This window comes from Magallana gigas, chromosome 1 (assembly GCF_963853765.1).
Source record: "Magallana gigas chromosome 1, xbMagGiga1.1, whole genome shotgun sequence".
NCBI classification, from domain to species: domain Eukaryota; kingdom Metazoa; phylum Mollusca; class Bivalvia; order Ostreida; family Ostreidae; genus Magallana; species Magallana gigas.
The window spans coordinates 62,535,751-62,549,248 of record NC_088853.1 but is presented as its reverse complement, the minus strand read 5'-3'; the positions used below and the strand labels follow the sequence as shown (position 1 = coordinate 62,549,248).

Sequence of the window (13,498 nt, the reverse complement as noted above, 5' to 3'; positions counted from 1 at the left end):
CAAATATACCCAGCTGGCAGCCAAAATTTCAAATACAGTTTTTTTGCACAGAAAATATTTTTTCTTTCCGTCATTAACCTAGCTGCAAAATTATGTTTTTTAGATGACTTTTTTACAATAAATTCATGTCTACAATGAGAGGTAAAAAAATATATTTCTTCTAAAGAGAAATCCATTTAACAGCTGTTTAAATTATTCTTCATATTACCGATATGATTTCACAAAATTAATCTTGAGACACCCACAATCAGCACAGTGAGACTCAGAGCACTTGCCAAAATTTCCACACATGCAAAACAATTTTTGGCATGTGCTCTCTAGCGATCACTCTGCTGAACACACCTTTCAAGTTATACAAGTTTTTCCATTAGGCATAGTGCAGCTTCATAACATATTTACAAACACTGCATTCAAATTTCTTCTTCGGATAAATTCAATGACATGCAAAGCATCTTCCAATGAGAACATATGAATTCTAAAAACTCCATAATATCCATGATCATCGCATTCTGGCATAAAATCAATTCTCTTTTGACAACAAAAGGCAATAAGTTCATCATATATACAATATCGTTTTGTCAACACAAATCCAACAGACTTGGAAATGGGAAAGGCTTTTAAAGACATCCTTATAATCCTTGACACAAAATAAATTTTAAAAAAAATCAAACACACGAAGAAGCACATGGTTGATTCCTGTTAAAACATGTAATAATTTCTATATAAAGAGTTAACTGCATATATGTAGTACTTTAATTACATTACACTGTATATGCTATGATTACCTATAAAACTAAGTATCCAACGTCAATCTTTTTAATAGAAGGAAAACTCAAAAGACCTCGAGCAGGCTCATGTCATCCTTTAAAGTTATCTTCCGTTACAAGAAATCTCATTGGATAAAAAAAAATCACACGAGTCGATACCCGGATGAACCCCCCCCCCCCCCCATATCATGTCTATCACAAAATCATATCAAGATGAATTTTTTTTTTATATATAAATATATATATATATATACATATATATACAAACAAACATGATATCCAGACATAATTGGTGGTGAGTTATTTCTACCTCTGGCCTTTTCGGTCCATGTCATTTGGACTTTTGTGATTTTCTAAAATCAATTAATGACAGGCACGGATCCAAAAAAAAAATCCGGAGTGAAGGTGGGGTGGCTCGCGCCATTTATTTAAAAATCGAACCCGTGATATAATGTAAAGTATTTTTTTATTTTTGCAAATTTCAGAGGGGGTCCGGACCCCCCACCCTTCTCTAGATCCGCGCATGGATGATGAGCCGAAGACAAAATTTTACAATTACATGTAACAGTATGCAATTTATACAACAAAATATCATTTAATCCATTGAATTTCTATGGGATTTTTTTTTACCTGACCCCCGATTTTTGTCTAACTAAAAGAAATTTGGAATAAAATGCGAGTGAGTAAATATTATATCCAATAAAATTTAGATTACACTGGCGTCGGAAGCAAATTGGAAGTGGGGGGGGGGCTAGACTAATCCTCAGAAATATTGGGGAAAAACCTAATTTCCAAAATCATGAAAATCCTAATCCGTGGAGGGGGGGGGGGGGTATACTTATACTTCCGAAAATAAATTTCCCTACCCAAATCCCCCCCCCCCTCCAAAAAAAAAAATTCCTAATCGTGGGGGGGGGGGGGAGGGGGGGGGGGGGGGCTAGTATGCCTATTACTCAAACTTCTTACTCTTTCAAGGTAAATTTAGGAACAATTACAAATTACATTTCCGGCGAGAAAAAGTGTGTGTCGGGGGGGGGGGGGGGGGGCTTAACCCTCTATGATGCTATGTGCCTAATGGTTAAGCCTAACTTTGCAAAAAAGCAAAGCCAGAAGAACATTTAAAACTCATCATGATCCCCCTGCTTTTTTCAAACACAGAAACACATGCCTCATGGCTGCTAGCAAGCATCGTTCTGTGATATATACTTGTAATATCAAAGAAATTGAGGGGTAGATAACTTGGTAAGCATTTCTCCTCAACACGTCAAATACAATGTATAGTAAGTTACAACTCCATAATAAAAACAATGCAGTCCATCTCTTGACACAGTATATTATAGGAGAAAGATACAAATGACGTAACTATATGCTTTTAGAAACATAAGCTTGATTAGTAACATAATTTGTCTAGATACACATAATCAGGTTGAAATTTAAAAAAAGAAAACACATTCCATTTTGTCAAATTATAAATGCATAGTATACATAAAAATAGTGTTTTTGATAGATTTTTATGAAACATTTGAGGGCGCATATCATATCCTTATGTGTACCATACATCATCAATAAAATGTCTAAAATGAAGATATTTTAACCCACCTTTCAGATTCCTACAGCTTCAATCAAAATTTACAAATACTGCAGTAAAATTTCTACTCTTAATAAAATCAATAATTTTCATAGCATCCTCTAATGAAAACAAATATATTCTGAAAACTTCATCATAAACATCAAAGACTGGCACATAATCAATCTTTTTGTGTAGGCTAAATACATTCACTTCATCGTATACGCAATATTTTTTGGTCAAAATATAGCCAACAGACTTGGCAAACTTTGTAGAAGCAATCATCTATACATATATGACCATTTTTAGTGGATAGTTTTGATCAAATTAATCTTCAATGCAAAGCACATGGTTAATGGCTGCCTTGCCTGCAAACTTCCTGTTTTAAAATTAAATAAAGTTCACGGGTAATAAATAGTTTAACACATACCAGTACCAATCAGATTGCTCCCTATTGCAAATCACGATTCCAAGATAAAAACAAAGCAGTCCACCTTCTAGATACTGTAAATAATAGGAGAAAAACACCGATTAAAGTTCCAAATGAAAGACAAAGAACAGAAAATATGAGTATCAGAAACAGTACAGTATCCTCCATTATGAAAATCCCATTGGATAAAAATAAATCACATGACTCAATACCTCACAATTTATAACTCATACCATCATCAGACTATGTCAACTTTGGTTCACTTCAAACCGGTCTCCAAAAATATATACATCCAACAAACGATAATGAATTCTATTTAGTATCTTTAACATATTCAATCATTTTGATAATATCTATCTATACAATATCAGACATATTCTTAAAAAACCGCAATCAATATTACCTATAAATAACTACCTAAAATCTAGAAAACGTAATTTGACCTAATTTTGACGGTAAAATAGACGGTAAAATAGATATGCCTGTTGCTTGCCAATCATTTTCATTTCATTAATATAAGCATTTACGGCCTACATGTTATACATTGAATATCTTTCTGTTTGAAAAAAAACTTTAGTTTAGGTATTTTACTGATGCTTACCTGCTAAATGTCATTTATGCCACCATGTTATCAAATCAAAATGGCCGAGACTCTCGAGTAAAGCGAGATAGTTTCCGAATAATGTTGAACAACCAATCAAAATTTCAGCCAATCAGAGGCTTCGATTGAGAAAGTGTGTGCTTGAGTAAAAAATGACAAATTATGATTCGAAATTTGTAGAACACACACATTCCAACCATCTGACGTCTTAAAGAGGTATATGCTAAATTTAAACCACGCAATCTTCACAAGCTGAGCACGTAAAAAATGAGGTATACGGATTTTGGTTAGTTAAAGTTCAGATTTTATTTTCTGCATGTCAAACCCGATCTATGAACAAGAAAAACAAAATGGCGGTAGTTGATTGCCTGTATGGAAACAGTAACAATTCTCTGACAAATAAAGGAGATCGATTTGTTTATCCATCCTCAGGAATTACAATGTCAAGTATCTTGGAGTTTACAATGTTTAACAGATTAAAAAGAAACGTTCCTAATAAAATAAAGTTAGATAGCATGTCACAGTGTAAAAATTGCAAGTGTCTCGAAAAATACTCTTGCATTTCAATATTCAAATACATTCACAGATTTTTATATTTATCAAGCTAATGACTCTAGTTTTAGTAACCACTTATATATATAGAGAGAGAGTGTGTCAATAGTGATATGTAAAGTATTTTCAATAGGTTTTAAAGCATTTCTTTTTTGGAGACAATATAAACTAAATTCCATGACTTGAAATTCGGATGTATTTAACTTAAACTGTGATCAAAGGAAGTTTATAAATAATAATTTAAACTGCTGTATTTATTAATAAATACTCAGTAAGTCATGCACTTTTAACAATATTGATGAATACCGATTATAATCGATTATTAATCAATTATATGTGTCCGATTATTTCCAATGATCGATTATGATTTTTGGTCCGATTGCCCATCACTATCCATAACAATAATTGGAGATGGAGATACCTCTTTTACAACTTGATAACAGTGGGGGGGGGGGGGGGGGGGTCAGGTGTTAGAACTAGGCCAACATGATGGTCACCTTTAGGTTGCACACCACTATTAATTTTTACTATCTATTCTTACCAAAATTACGCAACTTTAGACACAGGTAGCAAGTTTAAAACAAACTTCTGGGAAAATCCCTCTTTACAACTTTTAAAACAACTGTTCCTAACCAATTTAGTAGCAAAAAACACACAGCCATCCACAAAGGCAGGAGAGTTTGTTTACATCAAAGTTACACATGTGCTTGAAAATCATGTCCGAGCCTTTTCACACCCCTGCCGAAACAACTGGCATCCATACATGCCAACTGACCCGATTTTTCAACCCTCCACCCGATTATTTTTTATGACCCGGCGGGTCAAGCTTTTCACCCGATTTTTGTCAAACAACCCGAAAAACTCCCGATTTCCGGATTTGTTTTGGAAAATATGTAGCGCATTGGACATCCAGTTATGAACTCAAGCTGCGCTTGGATTTATGTAAACAATGCCGATGGCTATTACAGCTAAGTAATTGTTAGGCTTAATTATTATCGTGAGTTGTTTTAACAAACCGAGGGTTTAAATTATTAAGTGCGATGGCTTCCAAAAGGAAGAGATCTTTATCGGGGCCAGCGGAATCAAAACCAAAAACGACTTTATTTTCCATACATAAAATAATCCGAAGCTTTTTAAAAAATAACATTTAGAAGAAGTGTGATCTTAGAAACTCATATACTTTTAGAGACAATAATAAATGATAAAAAAAACTTGCACTCAGAAGCAAAATTTGACATACCTGCCTTAGTAAAGACTCTTGTGCTGCCAAACAGTAATACTGATTCAGAAAGAGCTTTTAGCATTGTTAAAAATTCACACTTTTTTGCTCGGAACTTAATGAAAATTAAGTACCCTACTGTCTTGTAAATTTACCCGGTCTGTTGATTGCTTTGAGTACATACCAACATTGGAAGTATTAAACAATTCAAAATCAGCAACTGTTAGTTACAATGCTTCTTTGCAATAAAATATTACACACATATTTTAACACATTTTTGTTGTATACACTTTTGAAATGCATAGTAAATATGTCGTGAATGTCGTTATGCGCTATGACCAGATTTTTTACTTTCCAAATCTGGTCATGACCAGATTTTTACATGTTGGAGGTTGGCAAGTATGCTGGCATAAAAAATTCAAGTGACCTCGAATTTTTACAAAAGTGGGAAAATCGGGCAGTTTACACGTTGTTTTTTATCTCATAAAAAACTACAGTTCCTGTCGCTGGCGGAAAACCCCTAAAAACGAAGGGAAATTCCGGAATTATTTTGCCTCAGCCATGTTTTGACGTGAACCTTCGGAAAAATAGTGTTGTGAGACCATAAATGTATGTCGCTTAAGGGCTAAGGATGTTAAAAATGTGTGAATTACCTTTACTTTTTCAGGATAGAAATGTTTCTATGGGCTAAGATAAGAGGGGTGCCCAATCAAATGAGATGGCCTGTAAAAGCTCTATCTGAGGATAATGAGGATGATGTTAGAATTCAAGTGTATTGCTTGTCCGATGATGCTATGTGAGTATTCATAAATAATAGTTCTAGTAGAATCTATTCTAAGTAATTAACAATGATTATTGATTTAATTATGGTAAATGGATATTTTAGTTTGTAATAAATCCATTTCTATATTGCATTAACATACATATAGCTCTATTCTCTAATATGATTCTGTGTGTCTTCATTTGTGAAATGTGCAATATATTACATGTATTTTGACTTCATTTGGGCAAAACCAGCAGGCATTTCATGTTTGCTTTATTTGCAATGATGTCCACCTCTCTGAATATTTTTATATTCCGGTTTCTTAAGAGGAGGTTCTCCTATATAATGATATAAAAAAAAATAATTATTTTTTTTATTTTGGCTAAATTAAGGTGATTATTGCAATTCATATGACTTGTCACTGTAGATTTTCTCTCAAGAGAGGTGATGTAGAACCATTTGAAAATATCCCGAAATGGGAAGAAAAGGCAAAAAGTATATAATATATACAATTCAAGGGTTGAATTTTTATTATCATTTAAAGAGGAAGGAAAGTCAAACATATATTTTATTTATATTAATAAAGTAGTTTAAATTATCACATGTAGTAAAGCTGTTTTGAAAATAAACTAAATAGTTAAGCTTTAATGCATGTTTGAAGTTAGAGAAATCGTAATTAATGGAAGCTGACATGATGTAGAACTCTTTTGTATTAAAAACCAAAAAATTGATTATTTTGACGTCACACCATCTATTCCGGTTTGGTTTACATATACAATGTACAAAGTGCTCTGAATAAAATGCTTACTTGTGCCTTTCTGTTATTCAAGTAATCGACTGAAGAAAATTGATGATGTTTAGGTTCACACATCAATCTAAAGAATAAGTACAAGTATGCATAAATATATGCATTTTTATGAAATAAATGACAGCTGTTAATCTCCTATCATTCAAGGTTGAAACCAGCCTTGAGTAAATTTTTATTCCAAGTCAAATTCTTCGCTATAAGTATGTTATAATTGTAATTGGGCTGTTTAAATATTTTCTCTAAAGTCGGAATTACCATGTCGAAATAACGACGGCAGACATTTTCTACAATACTTGGCATCTACGTGGAGATTTCCTCTGTCTCCAACACTTAACTTATTCAACGAACATGCTGTTTGAGGTTGGTTTGTAATTTAGTGGAAAGTCAAAGGTAAAAGAATGGTATCAAGTCGATATTGTTTCAGAGTTTCCAAAACTTGTCATTTAGAGTGAATATCATGAGTTACTAATACTGATGCTATGTTGATAAAACAAACCTGAATAGATGGTGGGACGTCATAGATTAAAGTTCAATGGCAGCTCCCATAGTGGCGGGAAATTTAAATAAAGCGATCGATTTTCTTGATTTTTTCTTTGTTCCGAGGGTTCTTAATGAAAATAAATACAATTTACAATTATAGTAGATGATAATTAATTGATTTATTATACAACATATTTTGACTTTCCTTCCCCTTTGACAACAAAATGCTGTCCAGAGTTTATGCTTGTAGTCAGAATTAAATGTAGGGGGTATATATTTTTGATTATGAGAAAATACACTGCACCTGTGCATGGACCTCATGTTTCCAACTTTCATGATATGATAAATACAAGTTTTGTTAATTTTTACAGAAATTGTGAAAACTATCTTGCCTATTACCTAAAAGATAAATGCAAGTCAATTTTGGGGTTATTTTTTTGTAACAAGATTATTTCAAACTTGCATGAACTCTATCTCAGCTGTTTACATGCATGATAAAAAGTTCAACTATTAATAGTCAAGTTCGGTTTTACTAATTGCCACAAACTGTGTGGATCCAATTTATCTTGTGTATGTACAGTAATTTCTTCATGAGCCAAGCATACTAACTGAATCATTTTTGTTTCAATTGTTGAATTATAACACAAAAAGACAATACAGCAAAACTTGAATATAGATCTATATCAAATATATACATCTATAACAAATTCATATTTTGACATGTCCCTGCAAAAGTTCTTATATAAACCTATAGAAAATTACTTAGTTGTACAATATGGCTTTTCTAAAAGTAGTTAGTACTTAATGGGTAATTATAAACTGGCAGTATAATGAAACTGAGGTTCTAAATGAGTGTTTATTTAGGAAACGCTGTCAGTGTATAGTGAGATACATTGTTTGTATAGGAATTAAGCACTGACTGTGCATAGTGAAGTACATGTGTATAAATATTAATGTAAAACTGAACTCTTAAATAGGCATGTACGATATTTTTTATAATACATGTACTATCTAGGATATTTGCACTGGGAAATTCTTGTACCCTTGAAATTTGCAATCATAAGTTTCAGGTTTACTGCATAGACCTGTAAGTTTCTTTCAGTTGGTAGCTTACTTTCCTGCATTTAATGTAAAGTCATTTTTTCGCTACCAAGAGTTGTATAGCATATGCTCTTGTGTAGACAGACTGGTAACACTGAAAAGGGACTAAGTGACTTACTATATATAGGGGCCCCCAAATAAAGAAATTGCAATTTAATATGGCAGATACCAAGTGTGTTCAGCTTTAACAAGCTTATGAAATGTGCCATGACCTTGTGTACATAGTGAGACTTACGCAGTATGATATAATTGATATTTAAGGTTCTAAAGCTTTCAATATGTGATCAAAATATGTTAACATGTTTGTTATGCATATAAACAGTTGAACTTCGGTATCTCGAACACCGATATCTCGAATACAATGGATATGCGAAGTGATTTTTAGGTCCCAAACACTTAAACTTTAAGTATTTTACCCTTGATATCTCGAATACTCGGATATCTCTAAGTTTTTAACCAGTTCCATCTAGTTCGAGATAACGAGGTTTGACTGTATATGATATATTTCGCAAGTTTATGTTTGTTTTGTATTTGATATTTAATAATTAATAGCCACCAATTGCTTACTACATCCTCTTCATCATTTTTAGGACTTGAGAATTATTCAGAAGATTCAGAGGGTTCAGAAAATTCAGAGGAATCAATGGAGTGGTCAGACCCTGAAGATCCTGATTATGAGATGGACAGTGATGCAGGCAGTATGACATCTGAAGAGTGTAGTGAGAAAAGACAGGAGGAAGTATATGAATGTGTTTCAGATTCAGAATCTGATATTATCCCTTATACAGCATCTTTTCAAATCATAAACCAGGATGAAAAAGTTAGTTCAACATCTGACTCAAATTCAGCAACTAAACAACAAAAGCGAAAAGTTAAGGACTCAAAAACTGAAATTATTTCAAGCAGCGTTGATGAAGAAGTAGATGTTCAGCACTCAAGTAACAAAATGGGGATCCGTGTCTGGGACAAAGTACACTATTGTTTTTACTGCCAGAAAGATTATACTAATATTACAAAACATTATTTAGGAGTGCATGCAAAAGAAAAAGAAGTACAACATATCGAGTCGTATCCATTGAAATCAAAGGACCGAAAACATGCTCTTCTGAAACTAAGAAACTCTGGAGATTATCAGCACAATTGCAGTGTTTTAAAATCAGGACATGGAACTCTTATAACGTATACGAGAAACTGGAACGATGCATCTGCTGAGAAGTTCTTGCCTTGTCAGTATTGCTTGGGTTTTTTTCTGAAATCTTGTCTGTGGAGGCACATTAAAAATTGTCCTTTTGCCCCTGATGAAAGAAAACTGAAATATAGAAAGATTTCATCCCAAGCCTCACTTCTTCTTCCAACGAAAACAGAGGTTAGTAATGGGCTGCGAGAAAATGTTTTGAAAAGAATGTCTGCAGACGAAATTAGCATTGCAGCTAGAAATGATACAATAATTGTGAAATTTGGAGAAAAATTATATCAAAAGCATGGACACTTGACTCACTTATACACATATGTTAGCCAAAAAATGAGAGAATTAGGAAGGCTTATCATTTCACTGAGAGAACTTGATGAAGACATTCATTCACTTGAAGATGCTATTCTACCTCAGAAATTCCCAGCTGTAGTGAAATGCACAAGAACATTGTGTGGATTCAATGACAATACAAATTCATATGCAAACCCATCATTGGCTCTTAAGTTGGGTCATTCTTTGAAGAAATGTGCCAAAATAAAAACATCTATGGCTCTGATTGAAGGAAGTGAAGATATGAGAAAAAATGCAGATGCATTTTATACTCTTTGTGAAAATGAATGGAGTGATTCCATTTCAAGCAGTGCTTTACAAACTTTAACGGCAAACAAAATGAACAAAGGTCAAGGACTTCCTTTAACAGAAGACATCAAAAAACTTCAAAGCATGTTAAAGGAAAAAAACGAAAAACTAGTTGTTTTGTTACAGAAATCTGTAAAAAAATCCATCTGGGATGAATTGAATCAAACGACATTAGCAAGAATTGTAATGTTTAATAGAAGGAGAGGAGGTGAAGCAGAAAGAATAACTGTTCAAGCTTTTTGTGAAAAGAGATCTAAAAATGACTCGCTTAAAGAAATTGAAGATTCTCTAAAACCAGTGGAAAAACTTTTATGTAAAACTTTCTCCCGTGTTGAAATACGGGGGAAACGAGGCCGCACTGTTCCTATCCTGCTAACTCCAGCACTTGAAAAAAGCATTAATTTGCTTATTGAAACAAGAAAACTGGCTGGCGTGAATCCCCAAAATCCGTATGTCTTTGCAAGATCAAGCTTTGATTCTCTGAATCCTATTCGAAGTTCGGATTGCCTTAGAAAATTTGCAGTAGAATGCGGCGTTACAAAAGCTACAAATATAACAAGTACTAAACTAAGAAAGCATGTAGCGACAGTTTCCCAAATCCTCAATTTGGAAAAAAATGATCTGGAAATCATGGCAGGCTTTCTTGGGCATGACATAAGGATTCACAATTCCTTTTACCGACTTCCAAATGACACACTGCAGATAGCAAGAATGGGAACAATTTTAACAGCATTTGACAATGGTGACATTTCAAAGTATAGTGGGAAGTCTCTGGATGAAATTGCCTGTGAAGGTATTTTTTTTTTTATTATGTGTAAAGGGTAAAAAAGGTAATTTGAAACAGAGACTATAATAAGGAGTACAATAAGAAATGTTTGTAAATTTAGTTGTGAAGGCACATGTCAAAGAAGGTAATTATTTTACATGGATGGTATAAACATGAAAAAATATGTGCAAATTATATGGCAATGTATTGCTGTGCATTGTAGAAATAAACTTGGGTGAGGATGAGGAAGTTGAAGATGATGAGGTTGAAAATGATGATGAAAATCCAGATGAATATGAAGCAGTCAGACAAAATGAAATGGAACAAAAAGCTAAACACCCAAGAGGTAAACATATATTAGTATTTGATAATATTTAAGTACCATGAATGTTTGTACTTTCTATACCTCTATATGCTGACTTCTTTTTCTGTTGAGATTTAAGACACTCTGACTTAGTTTCCTTATATAATAAAATAGTCACACCATGTAGTTTTTTGATATCTCGCAAAAGAGATTTTTCACATCTGTAAATAACACTTGAGAAGAGTATGGTCAGAACTTTCAGCTATAAAATATTTTTAACAGGTTTAATTCAATTTTTAAACATATTTGAATTAAATGATTTAATATCTACAAAATGTTATGTAAAAATCATAGAAACATTAGATTTATGGGGAGTATTTCTTGTATTGGAAGGATACTTGTATTGGAAGGATACTTATGCAGTTCTGTAATTAATATCTATAAAATCTACTGAACAGATTTTGCTAAGAATATATATTGAAGAAATGAAGATAAAATTTACAAATTGATATATAAAAAGAAAAATGCATGGTGAGGTACAAGTGTTGTTAAATATAGTAATTTCAAACTGTGCAAATGGAAGTACATGTTTATTTAAGTGTATAAAAACACACTACAGTTCAAGTGCACAGTAATGTAATTTTTAAATGGGAATATCTAACAGTGCGAAGTGAGGTGTGAGTGTTATATATAGGGAACACAAGTAGTGCATAATGAGGTATATGTATTTATATAGGGAGCACTGACTGCATAGTGAGGTATGCAATGTGTGTATAGTACACAGTACATAATGAGGTAGATGTAGTCAATTATGTGTTTATATGTAGGAAACACTTTCTATGCATAGTGAGGTACATGAGAGTATATTAAGAAACACTGACAGTGCATAGTGAGGTTCATCTGTGTTTATATATGTGACTGTGCATAGTGAGGTATTCATTAATCTTGGGAACTCTAACTGTGCAAAGTGAGGTACATGCTGTCTTATAGGAAACACATGGAACAAATATAGGAAACCATGCTTATTAGTGCAAAATAAAGTATGTGTGTATATTAAAAATCTTTTACGATGCTTATTGAAAATCATTTGTGATAATATAGTAATCTAAAAATGCATGGGGAGGTTCATTTATATTTGATATCAACATATAGTTATGTTTGTAGATAGGAATTCCTATTAGCGCATATAGGAAAAACTAAATATGAATTTATGTACCAGTAATTTTGTTGCATTTTTTTGTAGGAAAAGATTTGTGCCGACTAAAGGAGGAAGAAGTTAACATTATAAGAAAGATTTTCAAAATGAATATTTTAGAACACAAAGAGCTACGGAAAAGAGAATGTGAGAAAGCAATGGATGAATATAAAGAGTTGAGAAGATTAAGCTGGAAAAAAATTAAAAATACTGTGCACAATTTCATTACACTGGAGAAAAGAAAAATTAAGAAAATGCAAGCAAGGAGTGGAAAATCTTGCATTCAGATGCAGAATTAACTGATTGAGATTTCCCTGTTGTGTGGATAGTACTCATTTGTTTTGGGTTTTTTTTTTAATGTAAAATGGAAATACTTGAATTGGGAACAAATGATGAGAACAAACTTTCAGATATCAAAAAGATAACAAATTGAATATAAATTCATTATTTAAACAATTTGAAAAGGAAAATAATTCAACCCAGGCATTATTTTTTTTGTAATATCTGTAATGACTCTTATTTTCCTGTCTTTTACATGTATTAAAAACTTTTTGAAAGAATGTCAACATTTTAGTCAGTAAATACTGTACCAATTGTCCTAAATAATTATAATTATTAATGACTCATATTTGTATTGATTTTTTTGAAATTTTAAAATTACCGGTACATTTTTGTCTGCAAATTCTTTTACATATTAACAAAATATTGCATTTCATTTGCATTTCTGTAGCATATTTTGCAAAATAGTGCATTTCATTCACTGCAGAATTTTGAATAAATATAAAGGGGTCAAATTAAAAGTTCACTGACTTTACAATAATAATACTTAAATTTACTTTCTGTTTTCATTTACCAGGATTCTCTTTAAACAATTTAATAGCTAGATTGCTAGTTTTTGATTTAGATTGCACCAAACAAAAAGTCTTGGGGATAAATTAACTGTACCGTTAAGGAGGTAAAACTCTACAGTAGTTCTAAAAAGCAATTTGAGCATAATATTGTGTTGAGAAAGTGTATTTTATGAGATGGAAAATTGAAAATACATGGTTCTTTGTTGTTTAATTTTGTAAAACAGAGGTTTGTAATTTTTGTGTATTCAACAGTTATCTGTACT

The 13,498-nt window shown here is 32.4% G+C and overlaps 2 protein-coding genes across 7 annotated transcripts in view; one reads left to right on the top strand and one right to left on the bottom strand.

The window, feature by feature from the left end:
* LOC117681475 (uncharacterized) overlaps positions 1-13,498 on the bottom strand; it is a 47,257-nt gene that overhangs the window by 24,337 nt on the left and 9,422 nt on the right. Inside the window, exon 1 of one of the 6 annotated variants that reach the window (XM_066081040.1) lies at positions 2,765-3,053. The exons of 3 other annotated variants lie outside the window; for them this stretch is intronic. The gene's annotated coding sequence lies outside the window, so the exon portion shown is untranslated. Of the gene's footprint in view, positions 1-342; positions 747-785; positions 893-2,764; positions 3,054-13,498 lie in introns of those variants that run through there. 2 more of the 6 variants (XM_066081076.1, XM_066081126.1) reach the window with 2 other exon arrangements.
* LOC136274465 (uncharacterized) lies at positions 8,885-13,058 on the top strand. Its single transcript, XM_066081350.1, has 3 exons — positions 8,885-10,912; positions 11,109-11,231; positions 12,433-13,058. Exons 1-3 carry the CDS (start codon positions 8,932-8,934, stop codon positions 12,681-12,683), a joined length of 2,355 nt encoding a protein of 784 aa, XP_065937422.1. The 5' UTR covers positions 8,885-8,931; the 3' UTR covers positions 12,684-13,058.